The 14757-nt window shown below is 38.0% G+C and overlaps 2 protein-coding genes across 2 annotated transcripts; one reads left to right on the top strand and one right to left on the bottom strand.

Annotated features, from left to right (window-relative positions):
- Positions 1–3170: 3170 nt before the first annotated feature.
- Positions 3171–8254, bottom strand: LOC131313276 (GDSL esterase/lipase At5g45960-like). The gene is made up of 6 exons (XM_058341503.1): positions 7416–8254; positions 7106–7236; positions 6626–6859; position 5776; positions 4749–5018; positions 3171–3368 (listed from the first exon to the last, which is right to left on the bottom strand). The coding sequence occupies exons 1-6, from the start codon at positions 7717–7719 to the stop codon at positions 3175–3177; spliced, it is 1134 nt and encodes a 377-aa protein (XP_058197486.1). The 5' UTR covers positions 7720–8254; the 3' UTR covers positions 3171–3174.
- A 5160-nt stretch (positions 8255–13414) lies between these two features.
- Positions 13415–14727, top strand: LOC131313274 (xyloglucan endotransglucosylase protein 7-like). The gene has a single exon (XM_058341500.1). The coding sequence runs from the start codon at positions 13530–13532 to the stop codon at positions 14526–14528; it is 999 nt and encodes a 332-aa protein (XP_058197483.1). The 5' UTR covers positions 13415–13529; the 3' UTR covers positions 14529–14727.
- Positions 14728–14757: the final 30 nt, after the last annotated feature.

The raw sequence follows: 14757 nt of genomic DNA, 5'->3' as shown, positions 1-14757 counted from the left end.
AAGGGATTCGGAAAGTGAAGTTGTAGCGTAATCTTTAGGCGTATTGTTTATCCAACCTTGGTTGGATAGTTTGTTGCACCTTTCATCTAATTTTCTTCCCCTCGATGTATCCTTTTTGAGTTCAATAAAATGATTCGTTTGCCGAGCAAAAAAAAAAATGTTACATTAGGCGTCGAAAATTCTCATTGCCAAAACCTAAGATACACTTTTTGCAACAATCTATAGGTGAAGAAACATGGTGACGAAATATTTCCTCGCTAACACTTTTGCAAACGAAATCGATCCGACACCAAAAAACATTGTGGTAATACTTTGTGCTAAGTACTATAGCTGAGAATTCAAGTTTTCTTTTCTTTTTTTGTTTTGCTAAGCATGCAGAATTCAAGTTGATTTATTTCGTTGTTATTATTAGTTTTAGGATGACCTATATGCATGCAGAACCCAAGCGGAGGACAAGAGAAACAAATAAACCAAATGATCGTCATTTAAATTGTTAGGTAAGAATAGAAAAAGTAGGGGCCAAACCTGTGTGAATTCCAGTAGTAGTTGTAAGTTGTAACACACTCTTCATATTGCTCAATAGTTGTCCCAACCGGAAGGAGAGTATATGTCCAGGTCCGTAAAATGTGTTGACGTACGAAATCGTTCACCGGACAAATTCACAAAGAAAACGGCATTCGTTGTCAGATTATCCGCTTCCTCTTCGCCAATGGTGCTCGCAAGTCTTGCATTGTATTCTCTGGAGTATTCCAATTGCGTTGACATTGGGATTACATTCTGAAGTACATGGAACAAAAAGATCAAAATATTACAAACAAGTACCCAGTTTTATATTAATTTTGGCAACGACTCGGAAAACAGTTTTATATTTCATTGGAAAAAGATCTCGAAATTGAGGGTCTTGGGGATTGAGTTTGGTGAGGGTGGTTAATTAGCAAGGATCTGGGGAGTGTGGGTGGTTTGGGGGTTTTCATTTTCATCAGTCATGATCTTCTGTTGTTGCTGCTGCTACATATGAAGTCACAGCTCGTTTTCAATCGGATTGCGCTTTCTGATGCCGCTATGGATATCAAGGGATTAAATGGTTGGGTGTTTCGGGCTTGGCCCAGGGGTGTTTGAGCTTCGGCTTCTAAGGTGTATTTTTTTTTTCTCATCCAACCTTTGGTTAGATTTCTCTCTCCTCTTCGCCAACTAAATGTACCCTCTCTCAAGTTTTTCCTAATAAAATGTTACTTTTGCTGATAAAAGAATGGTGCTACTATATCAAGGTCCAAGCTCTGGAATGGTAATCTGATTGCTGACTCAACAACAATGCTGGTGCGGCTAGTGGCTACACCGCATTTTTATTGCAAGTCAATATAGACAGAAGGTGGTTATTATGGAAATGCTACCTATATTATTAACATTTTTTTATATTATTAGTTTTTCTATTATTGTTGCTTTTATTACATATGCAGGACATGCACTAGCTTAGCCCTATTCACGTGAAAGTTGAAAAGACACATAACATTGTCCTACACATTTAGAAGTTGAAGCGAAGTTATTTAATTGGACAAGTGGAAGCAAAAGATTGGAAGATGAAAAGTAGTTAGTAGAAGTTATTTCCTACACTTTTTGTTTTCTATAAATAGTCTTTTTAGGCTTAATTATAAAGGATCTCCAACAAATCAAAGAATCTATCTTTATTTGTTTTCCAATTTTTGGTAGGAGTAACTTAGAATTCGATGTATCATTTTTCGTTCTTGAAGATTGGTGTTTCCTTTGCATCTCACTAATTTTCTTTTATGTGTGGATACCCCATTGAAGGTTAATGGGAGACTCTTTTGTTGGTCTTCAATTTTATTCTTGCGATCAATTTTGCATTTGATTCTATTGCCACTTCACATCCAATGAATTCACCTCTGCAGACACACCGCATTGCCCTTATTTATGTTGTTGACTTTTGTTTCCCAAACCGCTATCGAATATGGATTGAGGGAAAAAAAAATTGGTAAACACTACTAATATCACTTCCAACTACATCACTGCTGCTACAATATATACAGAGGAATGCACTTTCAATTCTGATATGGCCGTTCTGAGGACATTAGTTTAGGCCATTAATTTGAGGATTGTTTTTTGTATGTGACTTATCCTAAGGACTTGGTGCCATTATGTCTCTGGCGTCATGGGGGTTTTTAGTTTTCTTTTCATTCCGTTGATCTCTTATCAACCTTGTTTGGGGCTTGTTTGGCAAATCATTGTCGCGAGGGTTGGGTGTCAACCTAGCTGAAATGTCTCCCTGTCGTTGTGATACCGTCACACTCTCTATCTTGTACTATTTTTCCTTCATCAAAATATTCTTCTCTTTTGCTATTCCAAAAAAAAAAACTCTCATAACTCTCCTTTGCTCATTATTGAGGGTTTCAACCAAGGTCTTTTTTCAATAAATTAAATGCACTACCAATAATGCAAATCAATAATGAAGCATATATACATACACCAGATAAGTTAACCCATTTATTTCTCAAGGCGGTTTTAGCAAAGGTATGGGCGGATCTTACTTTCCAACAATAAACATTACAGTACTTATTAAGTAGGGAGTAATAATTGTTATAAAAACGGAATTGAACTAATTGAAGTAGCAATCCAATATCTTCAATTACAGGCTCTAGGAATTAGTCAGCACTCGAGGCGTATCGTTTCGCCCATCGAAATATTGCTTCAAAACAAGCTGTATACGTACCGTTATTGCGTTTGGGCTCAATTTTGGAAAAGTCAAAGCTAGTGTCTCAATTTCGAATAAAAAATGAAACACTTTAATTAATTTGCTTGTAATTTTTTTTGTACATATTCACATCAAATTAACGATGTCAATTGTTTTTTTTAATTTGATGTGATAATTAGAATCAACTAAATATGCACGAAAGTTAATTTGTGACTCGAAAAGTAGCACAGTTATTCGTGATTGACTATCAATTAAGAACGGAGGGAATAATAAATTTTACACTGATCGCAAATTAATAAGGTCAGAAATGTATCTTTGTGGTCCGCTAAATCTACATACTTTGGTTGGAAGACAGTACTGCACTGCACTATCATACTCCACGTACAAATAGAATAACCATAGATAATTGGGTAATTCGTGAATTGCAGCAAACCGTAATCCGCGATACGTACATTTTGTTGGAAATGTTAGTCGGTAATAAGGAAATCAATGTGAGACTTAGTGGCCTCAAAGAGGAGCTTGTATGCCTTCTCCGACGGGTGTATCGAGTCCCAAAAAACATACTTTGATGGATCATAACAAACATATGAATTCGGGTTGCATAAATATGACGCTTCCAGTAAGCCTGTGCCACAACATCCACTGCTTACCTTATCAAAATCTAAAAGTATGATAGAAGAAAATATTGTTAGATAAGGGATCGAGTAATTGCTAAAACAACCATACGACTTTAAACATACAGATCTTCATGTAGGGTAAGGCTGAGAAAGGATAAGAACTATCATATATTTTCATTACATCAAGTTGGTTGTTTTTTTGGTATAAATAACGTAGGTTAATTACTTGGTCGAAACTTAAGTGAAGTTGACAAGTTATCGCCCAACTAGGATTTGAAGATTGAATATGTTAGGGCAAACTTCACTCACATCCCTTGAGGTTTGGACGGTCTGCGGATATACCTCTTAACGTTCGATCACTTTGTTCCATCCACAACTCTCATGTTCTTTGTGAAATTAAAATTGAATCCAATTAATTAACATAAATAATTTAGAATCCACGTTGCACTGTTAACGGTAATATTGATGAGAAGTCCAATATGCACCTCACCTCATCTTCTTCTTTGATTTTTCGTCTTCCTTGAATCTAACCAATTCATCCCCTGTACCAAACCCCAATCAAGAATCCAATCCAAAATCAAACCCAATCGCAAATTGAACCAATAATGAGGACGAAAACGGGAGAATCCCCCACCTTAGACCTATTTCTTCCCCTCTAAATCATCCAAATGGGTTTGTTTTCAGCTTGATTTTCGGATTTTGCACATGGACTTCGCCCATTGTTGGACTAGACAAAGAAACTTTCTTAATCTTCCTTCGTCTGCCAACGACTTAGAGCTACGATAGGGCTTGATTTCTGATTGAATTTTTTATTGGGGCTTAATTTCGGATTGGTGGTGTATCTATCCATTAATTCAAGAACATGGCAATTTCGTAATTTTGAGGATTGCTAGAGGTAGTTTTGTCATAAACTAATTGTCGTAACCAATATTCCTACTCTCAGAAGAGGTGTATGAGGTACACCTCAATTAACATGAACGGAATTAGGTGCGGATTAAATTTGTCACAATGCACAAGGGGGGCAGGTGCAACAAAGTGAACATGAAGGGGTGTATTCCACAGATCGCCCAAATTAAGCACAGGGTGTATAAGTGAAGTTTGCCCAACATGTTAGCATTGGAGAATAAATTGTTGGGCCATTTACGGGCCAGAATGGTAAAAAGCCGTAAACTGATTGGGCTTGGGCCACTAAATTGATAAACTAAAGGATCCCAATTCCCAAGTGAACAGTGGCTAGGGAGATGTAGAAAGACACTATTCACAAATGTACTCTACCTAGCGGTTTGTCGAGGTTTGTTGAGGCTGGTGCACTTGATTTTGCATGATTTTGGCTTGGTAAAATGGCTAAAATGCTCATATTACCTATCCTGGCGCACATGCTCTAAGGACTGCAAGCATAAGAAGAAAAAGAGCAATACACTTACTGAACTTGAGGCTTTGGATGATCATGTCAAAAAGAGGCCCATATACATCAATGTAGATAACTCTAACCGCGGATTCGAATAAGTTGGATTGCATGGTGTTGAGCTTTGATTGGAGCATTAGATTGTGGTGCCTAGCAACTGAGGAGAAATAATCGACACACCCACGGTTTAGAATTGCATTATTTGAATTAAGGGTGATGACTACAGGCAAGCAACCCATTGGTGGCAATCCAACCACTCCTATTCTTCGAGCACCTTGTCCCAACAAACCTTACAAGCCCAAAACAAGGTAAAACTGATCCATATTTCAATAAATGCACGGTGAAATCCAAATTAGCGGTGGCGGAAAATTCACAATTTTCACTGTCGGCGAAAAGAATTTAATTTCAAAACATATGTCGATTTAATGCATCATCATTGTTATATGGGAAAATCTACCGTCAGCCCTTAGGGCTGACAATAGTGAATGCACGCGCGACTCCACGCGCTCATTTGAGAGCTGTTTTTTGTGAGTTCCGATGCATGACGTTACCTATTGAAATTGATTGAAATTTTTGGGCCAAATGACAATATTAACCCTCATCCCACTTTTCTCACGCAGACCAGTTTCCAAAACCAAAAACCTTTTTAGATCGAAATTGCAACCGACTTGCAAATCCATGGCCGGCTGAAAAAATCGGCAACTCCGTGATAGCAAATATTATTGTGTACTGATTCTAAGACAATTCACTCACAGAAACCCGGAAACCCCCCTCCCTCCCTCCCTCTCTCCCTCTCTCTCTCACTCTCTCTCTCTCTCTCTCTCTCTCTCTCTCTCTCTCTCTCTCTCTCTCTCTCTCTCTCTCTCTCTCTCTCTCTCTCTCTTCGGCTTCCCCCTCTCTGAAATTTTGTGTTCTTCAATTTCTGAACTTCGATTATGAGTCAATGGCAGAGGTTGAAGACAAAACAGTGTTGAAGAGAGAGAAGAGCGTGTGTGTCATCCTTGGATGGAAACCGAACTGTAACAATTTGCCCAATATTTACTGACCCTCTGTCTCCTCCAAAGAACAAGTCTTTGAGCTTTCTTCAAATACTCTTCTTGTTCACTAGGTGGGTTTATCTATTTTTGCTCCTAGTTTTCTCTTGATCGGCTTTTTTTTGCTCCTAGTTGCTTTCGGAATTACATACTAGTATTTAATTTAACTACCCCAACTTTTCCGAGTAAAAAAAACAGCAGCGAAGAAACCCATTTTCCCACAATCTCAACCCACCCGCCCCCCCCCCCCCCCCTCCCCCCCCCCCCCCCCCGCCCCTTCTACGCAAATAAAAAAAAAAAAAGCAGTTAAAATGGAGCTCCGAGGCAATATAATTTTTTCCTAATTGTTTTTTGATTTGCTAGTCACAATTATGAACTGATTGTGGGCAATTTGGCTCTATAATTCGACTATCTCACAGTTCTGAAAGGATTTGGGGGTGAAAATTAGAAATTAATTTTAATTTTTGAAATTTGAAAGAATCTGGGAAAAGAGAGCTAAGAGGTCAATTTTTCATCAAAAGCGGGTGAGAAGAAAAGGGTTTTCCCAGAATTGGGAGGGATTTCACTGCCATTATTGTGAAGAGAGAAAGAGAGATAAGGTTATTTTTGCCTTTTTAAGAAAAAGAAAAGGAAGGTTAAGATTGTCATTTCGGAGAAGGATGACAGAAAACAGCACAGAGAAATACAAAAGCTGACTTAGAAAACAAGGCAAGAACAACACGTGGTCTTTTTTTTAATTTAAAGCGTCCGCCCAGTGAGCGTATTTTAGAAGGACCGTTGTTATATATCCTTTCAGTTCGTGTACCAGACATTATATAAATTATGTCGTACTTTAACGAAATAATGTTCCAAGTAATCAAACCTGCATGAATTGCTGGACTTGCTGCAACGAGACCTCCATGTAATCTGGGAGACTGTATCTCTTCCTTCGGATTGGTACAGTGAAATAATTCACAACAAAGTCATTCGTAACAGCACTCACAATGTACAGTGCATTTTTTACCAGATTTTTTGTTCTTTTTCTCCCTATCACCAGCTCCACTCTCTTTTGATACTCTTTGAAGTATTCCAGTTGCTTTGGCAGCGAGATTACATTCTAAAAAAACGCAAAATCAATCCGAATTAGGATACCCAGAAACTCGAGGTTGATAACATACATGCATGATACATATTAGCAATTTTTTTTTTTTATGAAAAGACTCAGTATGATGTAAATAATCAATACATTGTTTTTTTAAGTTGGTTATAAATTTCCTATCAAACTGGAACTATAAAAACAATTAATCAACTGAATTCACCTAGCTAGTACAGAAAAATATAACGACAAAAAGGAGAGACTTACACTTAATTGAGGTGTAAGTGGGTCAAATCCTGATCCAGCAGAGGCGAAACTGACTCCGGTCATTAGCTCCTCAATGCTAAGTGTTGGGTCCGAATATGGAGGCACGTACTCTTTGATACCCGCATAACTAGCTGCATCAAAAGCACAGTACTATCCTGGTCAATTAAGATCACATTTTTTTTTCCACATGGTAAAAAGGTGGCATATGTGGATTGAACCAGCGCAACAATCCCTCAGCCAAAATCACTTTCTAACTATTTAGTTTCCTTAAAATCAGAAATAAAAGTACAAACTGGTATCGAAATCTCACCAACAAAGTCGTACGCTAGGCGTCCATTGGTAAACCTTCCGGTTGGGACTCGATTTGGAAAATCTCTCCCGTAAGGCAGGAAATTGCCCTTGAAAATAGTCGTTACGTAGTTGTTGTTCCCAGGGTCAGCTGTCGAGTCTCCGAACACAAAAATGGCATTAACTGAATTTTTCAAAGCCTTTTGCCTAGCTACTGGTCCTTGAGCTTGAGCTTTGGATATGTTGAACAGAACCCATGTAGACATTACAAGAGAAAAACATTGAAGATGAAGAGCGTTTAACCAATGCATGTGAGAGGAACTCATATTGGTGAGACTGCTTGGAAAACAGGGGAAACTTGCTGATTATATAACCCCACTGTTTAGCCTCGTATGTACAAGAAAGCAACTAAGGGGCTCGCCTCTAATAAGACGCAATTCGAATTCCGTGATCGAGATCAAACATTTAAAACTTTGGAGCCACTGGACGTTTGCCCGGTTGTTAAAAACGATGTTATTATCAGCTTCATGCAAAGTACAGAGTGTCCTGTCCCCTTTCTGGATCTCTGATGAACTACAGTCGTCGTGGTTAGGGAAGCAAAACAGGTCCCCCAGGCTCAATTGTTTTCTTATTTTTTGTTATGTTTGTATATACTAACATTTAATATAGTAGGTTTAACGGACAACTAACTTTATCCTAGATATTGTATTTGTCTTTTCACATAAATGGCATTGATGTTTGGATATTCTTGAAATATTAATCTCTGGTTATCTAGAACCCACGTAGAGTCTCGTTTTTTTTTTCTTCTTTTCTCAATCGAAAATGTGGGCTGGATTGGATCAGCATAGAAACTTTATGATCAAATGGGAAACACACCTGATCTAGAATATTCGAACTTAAGCCACAGTTGACCCGATTAAGAATGTTCGGGCTTAAGAATGTTCTAGAATGTTCGAACACACTTGATCTAGAATGTTCTAGAATGTTCGAACACACCTGATCAAATGGGGAACACACCTGATCTAGAATGTTCGAACACACATGATCTAGAATGTTCAGACTTAAGCCACAGTTGACCCGATTAAGGAGGAAATATTGTTCTATCACCTACCCACGTAGAGTTTTGTTTGGCTAGATGTATACTTGATAATTCATAGCCCTCAGTCCCATGGGCAGAGGCACTAAGGGACAAATGGGATCAAGTGACCCACTCACATTAATTTTCCACAAGAACAATTGATGGATTACACCGAATTTTGTTACATTGACCCAACAAAAATTCACAACGGAACGCTAACATTCCAATTATACATATACGTAGTATTTGTTTTGCTAAGCAAAAAGAATTTACTAATCTTTATAAAGGATTACAAATTAAGATTAAAAGAATCAAAGGCACACCGGCATAAAGTCACCCGAGATCTAAAGGCAGACAAAACGCCAACCGGACACCAAAAACAGCCAAGAACCTCAAAAACCAAAAACAATTAAGAACCAAAACAAACAAAAGCCCCAAAAAGCAGCCCAAACAATCAGACAAACACCAAAAAACAAAAACACTGAAAGCTAAACACTCAGCAAATCCAAACACAATGAGCGCACCCCAAATCCGCCAAAAACTCGATATTAAAAATCCAGGGAGAGACGCTCCATCATCCAAGTCGCCTTCTTCCTTGGAGAAAGACTCTACCTCCAAGTTAACATTCCAATTATGTTGGAAGCCTTGCAGTTGCACCGGACATTATTTGCCTTCAAAAGCCTGGAAAGGAAATATCAAGAACGTATAAGCAAGGCTGGCATGGTACCAACCAAAATAAAACAGAACATCTAAGAAATACAAGGAAAACCAAAACCGGATGCAGAACTAGCTGAGTTTGCCGGAGAAAAGCAAACAATATTCCCTCCGTTATTTCTTTTTTTTTTTCCTAGGCGAAACTCAATATTATTGTAATAGTAAGATTAGCACCATGAAAGATGACATGATCTTCTTTATCATGGCACCGAAGTGCACTCTTGATGCCGTCCAAAGGGCTCGTGGTTCTGCTCCTATATGTTAGTTCAATTTCGGTAATCCAACTTTTTTAGAAAAAATAATGATTTCTTCTAAGAAAAAATGTAAGACCCGACTTTCAAGGGTCAGCTTCAAAAGGCCAACGATAAAAAAACAGCGCAATATATTAGACTCTCATGTCTTTGCCATGACCAAATGCACTTTTTCAGGTTTTTGGCGTCTTGGTTATTCAAAAACAAATCTAGAAAAATTAAACTCTCCAATATTTAGCATTCAATTTTTTTTTTTTGAAAAGTTACTTTATTTTAAATTTTTAAAAGCAAGAGTAAAATAGATATTTGATTTATCTCCAACACCACCACCACCCACCCCCGCCGCTCTCTCTCTCACGGAATTCTGTGTGCCAGTGTCATTCTACTCTACAACCAAAGTCAATGGTGTCCCCTCTCTCTCTCTCTCTCTCTCTCTGTGTGCCAGTTGTAGGTGCAAAAGTCGTTGTTGCCGATAAAAGTGGATAAAATAGAGATGCATCAAGTCACGTTACAATGTTGCTGTTCTTAAGATGATATTCGCCTCCACCATTCAAGAGAATTCGGTATGCACCGGATTACAGTGAAGCCACTTCCAAGATAAAATGAAGTCCAGTCCCAACTGTTATCTAACTGTGTTATGCACAAATGAAGAGAGACCCAAATACCTTTAGATTTTGCGAGCTCGTCAAGTATAATCGTAGAAGATAATTCTAGAGAGAAACAATAATCAGAATGGTTCTGATTATGTCTCCTCGAATTGGTAGAACCTTTTGCCTTTTATAGGCATAGATTAGTCAAAGATCGCATCTCTTGATTTAATCCTAATAGTTATGTCTATTCATAATAGCCATATCTATTCATGCGATCCTAATAGCCATACTTTTTTATTAAATCATATCTATTCATTTAACTTGAATAGACACATTTTTTGTCTTAAATTCAATAACCATGTCCATTCATATAACTTGAATAGACATACCTTTTGGATTAAAACCCACCAATATTCACATTTAATATCCATTACATATTTTGGAAATGTTCCAACACCAGTGTCATTCTGCTCTATAACCAAAGTCAATGGTGTCCTCCCCCTCTCTCTCTCTCCATGCTAGTTATTAGTACCACGAACTCATTCATTTGATCATCCTTTAGAATTCAGATATCCGAAATCACACGTTACCTTTTATATACAGCTAATAATTCAGAACCAAAGTCTCTCTGTTTTCTGTTTAGAAATGTATTCAACTTATGGAAAAAAATATCAGCTGAAACCAATTGATATAGTGTGCAGGTTTTGATGTTAATTAACCTTCTACAGTAATGGATCTTTTTGTTCAAAGATTTAGTTAATAATCATTTGTTGAAAATTTTGGAGCATAATAGGCTTCCAAGCTAAGCACATTTCCCCCATTGACTGGATTCCATGCATTATTGTACAAACAGGGGAAATAAGAAGAAGGGTTAGTTGTTCGTTTGGCCGTAAGACATAAATTGAACTCCTTACAGCCTTACAACTGTTTTTTTTCAATAACCAAGTGCATATGTCTGAGCCAGCTTGCAAGCACTTCGACTAATTCCAGAGCCCTGAAGTTAGCGACTGAACAAACCATCCAGTGGCCCCAACTCCCAAGGTTTGAAGTGTTTGGCCTCTATGAGATTCAAACATGAGCACAACCTCATGGAGGACAAACACTTACTCGATCATTTTCTCATGCCCACTTGGCCAAACTCTTATGTTTGTATTATTGGCGATTTCCGGATACGACAAACCATTGAAGTCTGTATTCATTATTTTTCCATTTGGGTTTGGGAGGTGTTTTTACTTTGTCTAGATTAGATACTCCATTGGTTCAAGACTTTATTGAGAATGCCTTGCCATGCAATTTGCTTGGAAATTCGATTGAAAAGGTATATGCATCTCATACGCATTTAGGTTGACGTTTTTCCATGCATCATAAGTTTTTCAAATGTCTTCTCTCGAATAATCAATTGACCTATTAATTCTTTGTACGGTACTTTTTTTTTTTTTTTTGACAAATAAGCTAGCAGACGTTGACGTTTCCAATACAATTTTTCGCAGACCTCTCTGAAATAAATAGTCATTTTTGTGCAATTCCAAAAGTTAGAAAAGTCTTCGTATCTTATTGGTAAAACGAAAATCTTTGTAGAAGTCTCATATTTGCACTAGATTTATTTTATTGGCCTTGGTTTGTTGAAGGGAAATTTATCTAAGGCCTTGTACTCTGTATGTGTATTGGCATGAGAAAGCATGGTTTCTCTTAGGCTTGTTTACAGATTCAAAGAGCTTGTGCCTCTAAACGGTGTCAAGCCCTCCCTTTCTAGCAGCAGGTTTTGTTTGCCTGGTCTTTTTTTATATTCAGAGAGAACGCGCCATAGTAGCGCCTCAGTAATGACTGAGGCCCTTGCACGCGCATTAGTAGCGTGCTCAAGCATAATATATTTCTTTGCATTGTGATTGGTGGAAAGACTTTTGGCGTACCTGATTCATATATAAGCATATTTTTTACCATTTTAGGTTACAAGGGCTACATTAGCCCACTTTAGATAGAGAAAACATTCGCTCTTCTACAATTGTGAATTCATTAGCATTTTGATGATCTTAAATCTTGTATCTGGTCATCCTAGTTGATCAATCTAGAGAAATACTTTAATTAATTCCCATGTATTCTCTTCAGGTTGATTTTGTTTTTGCAATAACCTTTATTTTTCAAAATCCATACATTCATGCTTATATATGAAACTACGTACATGGCCGGAAGCAAACAATTATTAGCGGAGGAACAAATTTTAATTTTCCCTTTCTTTTCCTTTCAACATGCTCCGAACAATTTCCAAGACAACTGAAAACCTTTTCTTTTTTTCTTCATTTTTCACATGAAACCAAGAAAATTGAAAACTTAAAGAGCAACAACCTACATGCATGAAGACAATGGAACATCTAATTAATTTTCTCCTCTGCACTTAGCATCTGTACAATTGTAAAATATGGATGTGACGTAATTATCATCGTTAACGAATTAATAAAGCAAAATAGACAAATGTTCTAATTTCTGTAAGAATTTTTGCTCCTAAACATTTAACAACTATTCTCCTTGGGGGCTGAGTCCTCCTCTTTTCTCCACGCTCGCTTGATCAGGCTGGTCTACAACCATTACAAAGGAAAAATAAAAATCAAATGCGAGAATATAACACAATATTATTACACACACACACACATATTGTATCTTTTCAAATGCCTTAAAAAAAAAAAAAAAAAGAGTAGAAGAAGAAGAATGTTAGGGACGTGATTTTACAACATAATTTCGGACACAATTGTGTCCATCTTGTGGAGTCGCATACATCAAACAGTTGTGGATGCAATTGTGTCCGGAGTTATTAAAAAAATATTCATGATCGTAAACCGAAAAAAGAAATAGAGACCAAACAACCGACATAAATTCAAAATTGAGCATCATCCACCATTATGTACTAATATGGGCGGAGCCAGGAAAGTAGAGGTGAGGTCACTTAACCCCACTAGCTTTAATTCTCATATGCATATTTTGATAGTTTGCAACCAAATTTTTATCCTTTTTTTTGACCCCATAAGAAATTTGTCAATTGCCTCAACTTGCTTCAAATGCAAAAAAAATTGTAGACTATTATGCTTCGGTTTCATAATATGGTAACTTTAAGACCAATGAAAAGTAAAATCATATTTGTCAGCATATATCTACCTCTTAATTTGGTTACTCTTTGAATTAGTAAATGAAAATAAAACATCTTGTGTATGAATCTATTTTTTGACCCTACCAATCAAAATTTCTGACTCCGCCCCTACGTGCTATGTGGTATGTATAGAAGCCAAAGGATTGCTAATAGCCACTAATGGACAAGGAGTTAAACCACAAACATAAATAGAGAGTAAACCCAATATGCATGGAGAATCGTTGGAGCAAGCAGGAGACGGTTATAGCCCATTGCCCTCCACGTGTTTGATTAAGTCACAAACAGAAGAGAAGAAACTGAGGAGAGAAAAATATATGATCATAACCTAAACAATGTTGTTGAAGACCATAATCACAAACCTTCAATGGGCACCCAATCAAGAAAAACGTACCCAACTCGTCCCCCCTCCTTCTACCTCGCCCGCTGCATCCCCCTCTTGGTCTTCCTCTTTGTCTTCGCCTTCCTCTTCTTCTTCAACATCGATACCTTTGTTTACCGCACCAAGTCCATCGCCCTCAACACCTTCACCGAACAATCCCGCCTCCTCATGAAGGCCGAGGGCGGTACCCTCCACCGCGACTTTGACATCACATGGGGAGACGGCCGCGGCAAAATCCACAACAACGGTGGCCTCCTCACCCTCTCCCTAGACCAAAACTCAGGCTCTGGGTTTCGGTCCAGGAAGGAGTATCTCTTCGGGAAAATAGAAATACAAATCAAGCTCATCGCGGGAAACTCTGCTGGCACCGTCACCACTTACTACTTATCCTCGGAAGGCGAAAACCACGACGAGATCGATTTCGAGTTTTTAGGAAATTCAAGTGGGGATCCCTACACCCTTCACACCAATGTGTATTGCCAAGGCAAAGGAAATAGAGAACAACAGTTTTACTTATGGTTTGACCCCACTTTGGATTTCCACACTTATTCCATCAACTGGAACCCCAAAAGGGTTCTTTTCTATGTTGATGGGACCCCCATTAGGGAATTCAAAAATTTGGGCTCAAATGGAATTCCATTTCCCAAGAACCAGCCCATGAGGGTGTACTCGAGTTTATGGAATGCCGATGATTGGGCCACGAGGGGCGGGCTCGTGAAAACGGACTGGACGAAAGCACCCTTTACGGCTTCGTACCGGAACTATAAAGCCGAGGCATGCGTTATGTCGGGCGGATTATCGTCTTGTGGTACTAAGTTTTCGAATTTGAACTTAACGGAGAATTCGTGGGTCACAGAGAAGCTAAATTCAACGGGCTTGGAGGGATTGAAATGGGTGCAGAAGAACCATATGGTGTATAATTATTGCGTGGATAAAATGCGGTTTCAAGAGGGACTCCCTCCGGAATGCAAGACGTCGTCTTAGGAAAGTGAGAAAACAAAACCCACAATGTAGTTTTTTTTTTTTTGGAAAAAAAATATTCATTAAAACTCAACAAAGAATGCATCGAGAAAGGACGATACCTTGAACTCAAGCACCATTCATGTTGGTCTAGATTAATTTGTTTTTAATTTTTGTAATTTAGTGAATTGTAAACTTCGATTATTTTTTTTTTCTTTTGAATTACTAAGGGGTGTTCGGACAAATAAGTCAA

This window comes from Rhododendron vialii, chromosome 13a (genome assembly GCF_030253575.1).
Source record: "Rhododendron vialii isolate Sample 1 chromosome 13a, ASM3025357v1".
Taxonomy (NCBI): Eukaryota; Viridiplantae; Streptophyta; class Magnoliopsida; order Ericales; family Ericaceae; genus Rhododendron; species Rhododendron vialii.
Note: the sequence above shows the minus strand (reverse complement) of the source record. Positions and strands in the feature narration are given on the sequence as shown.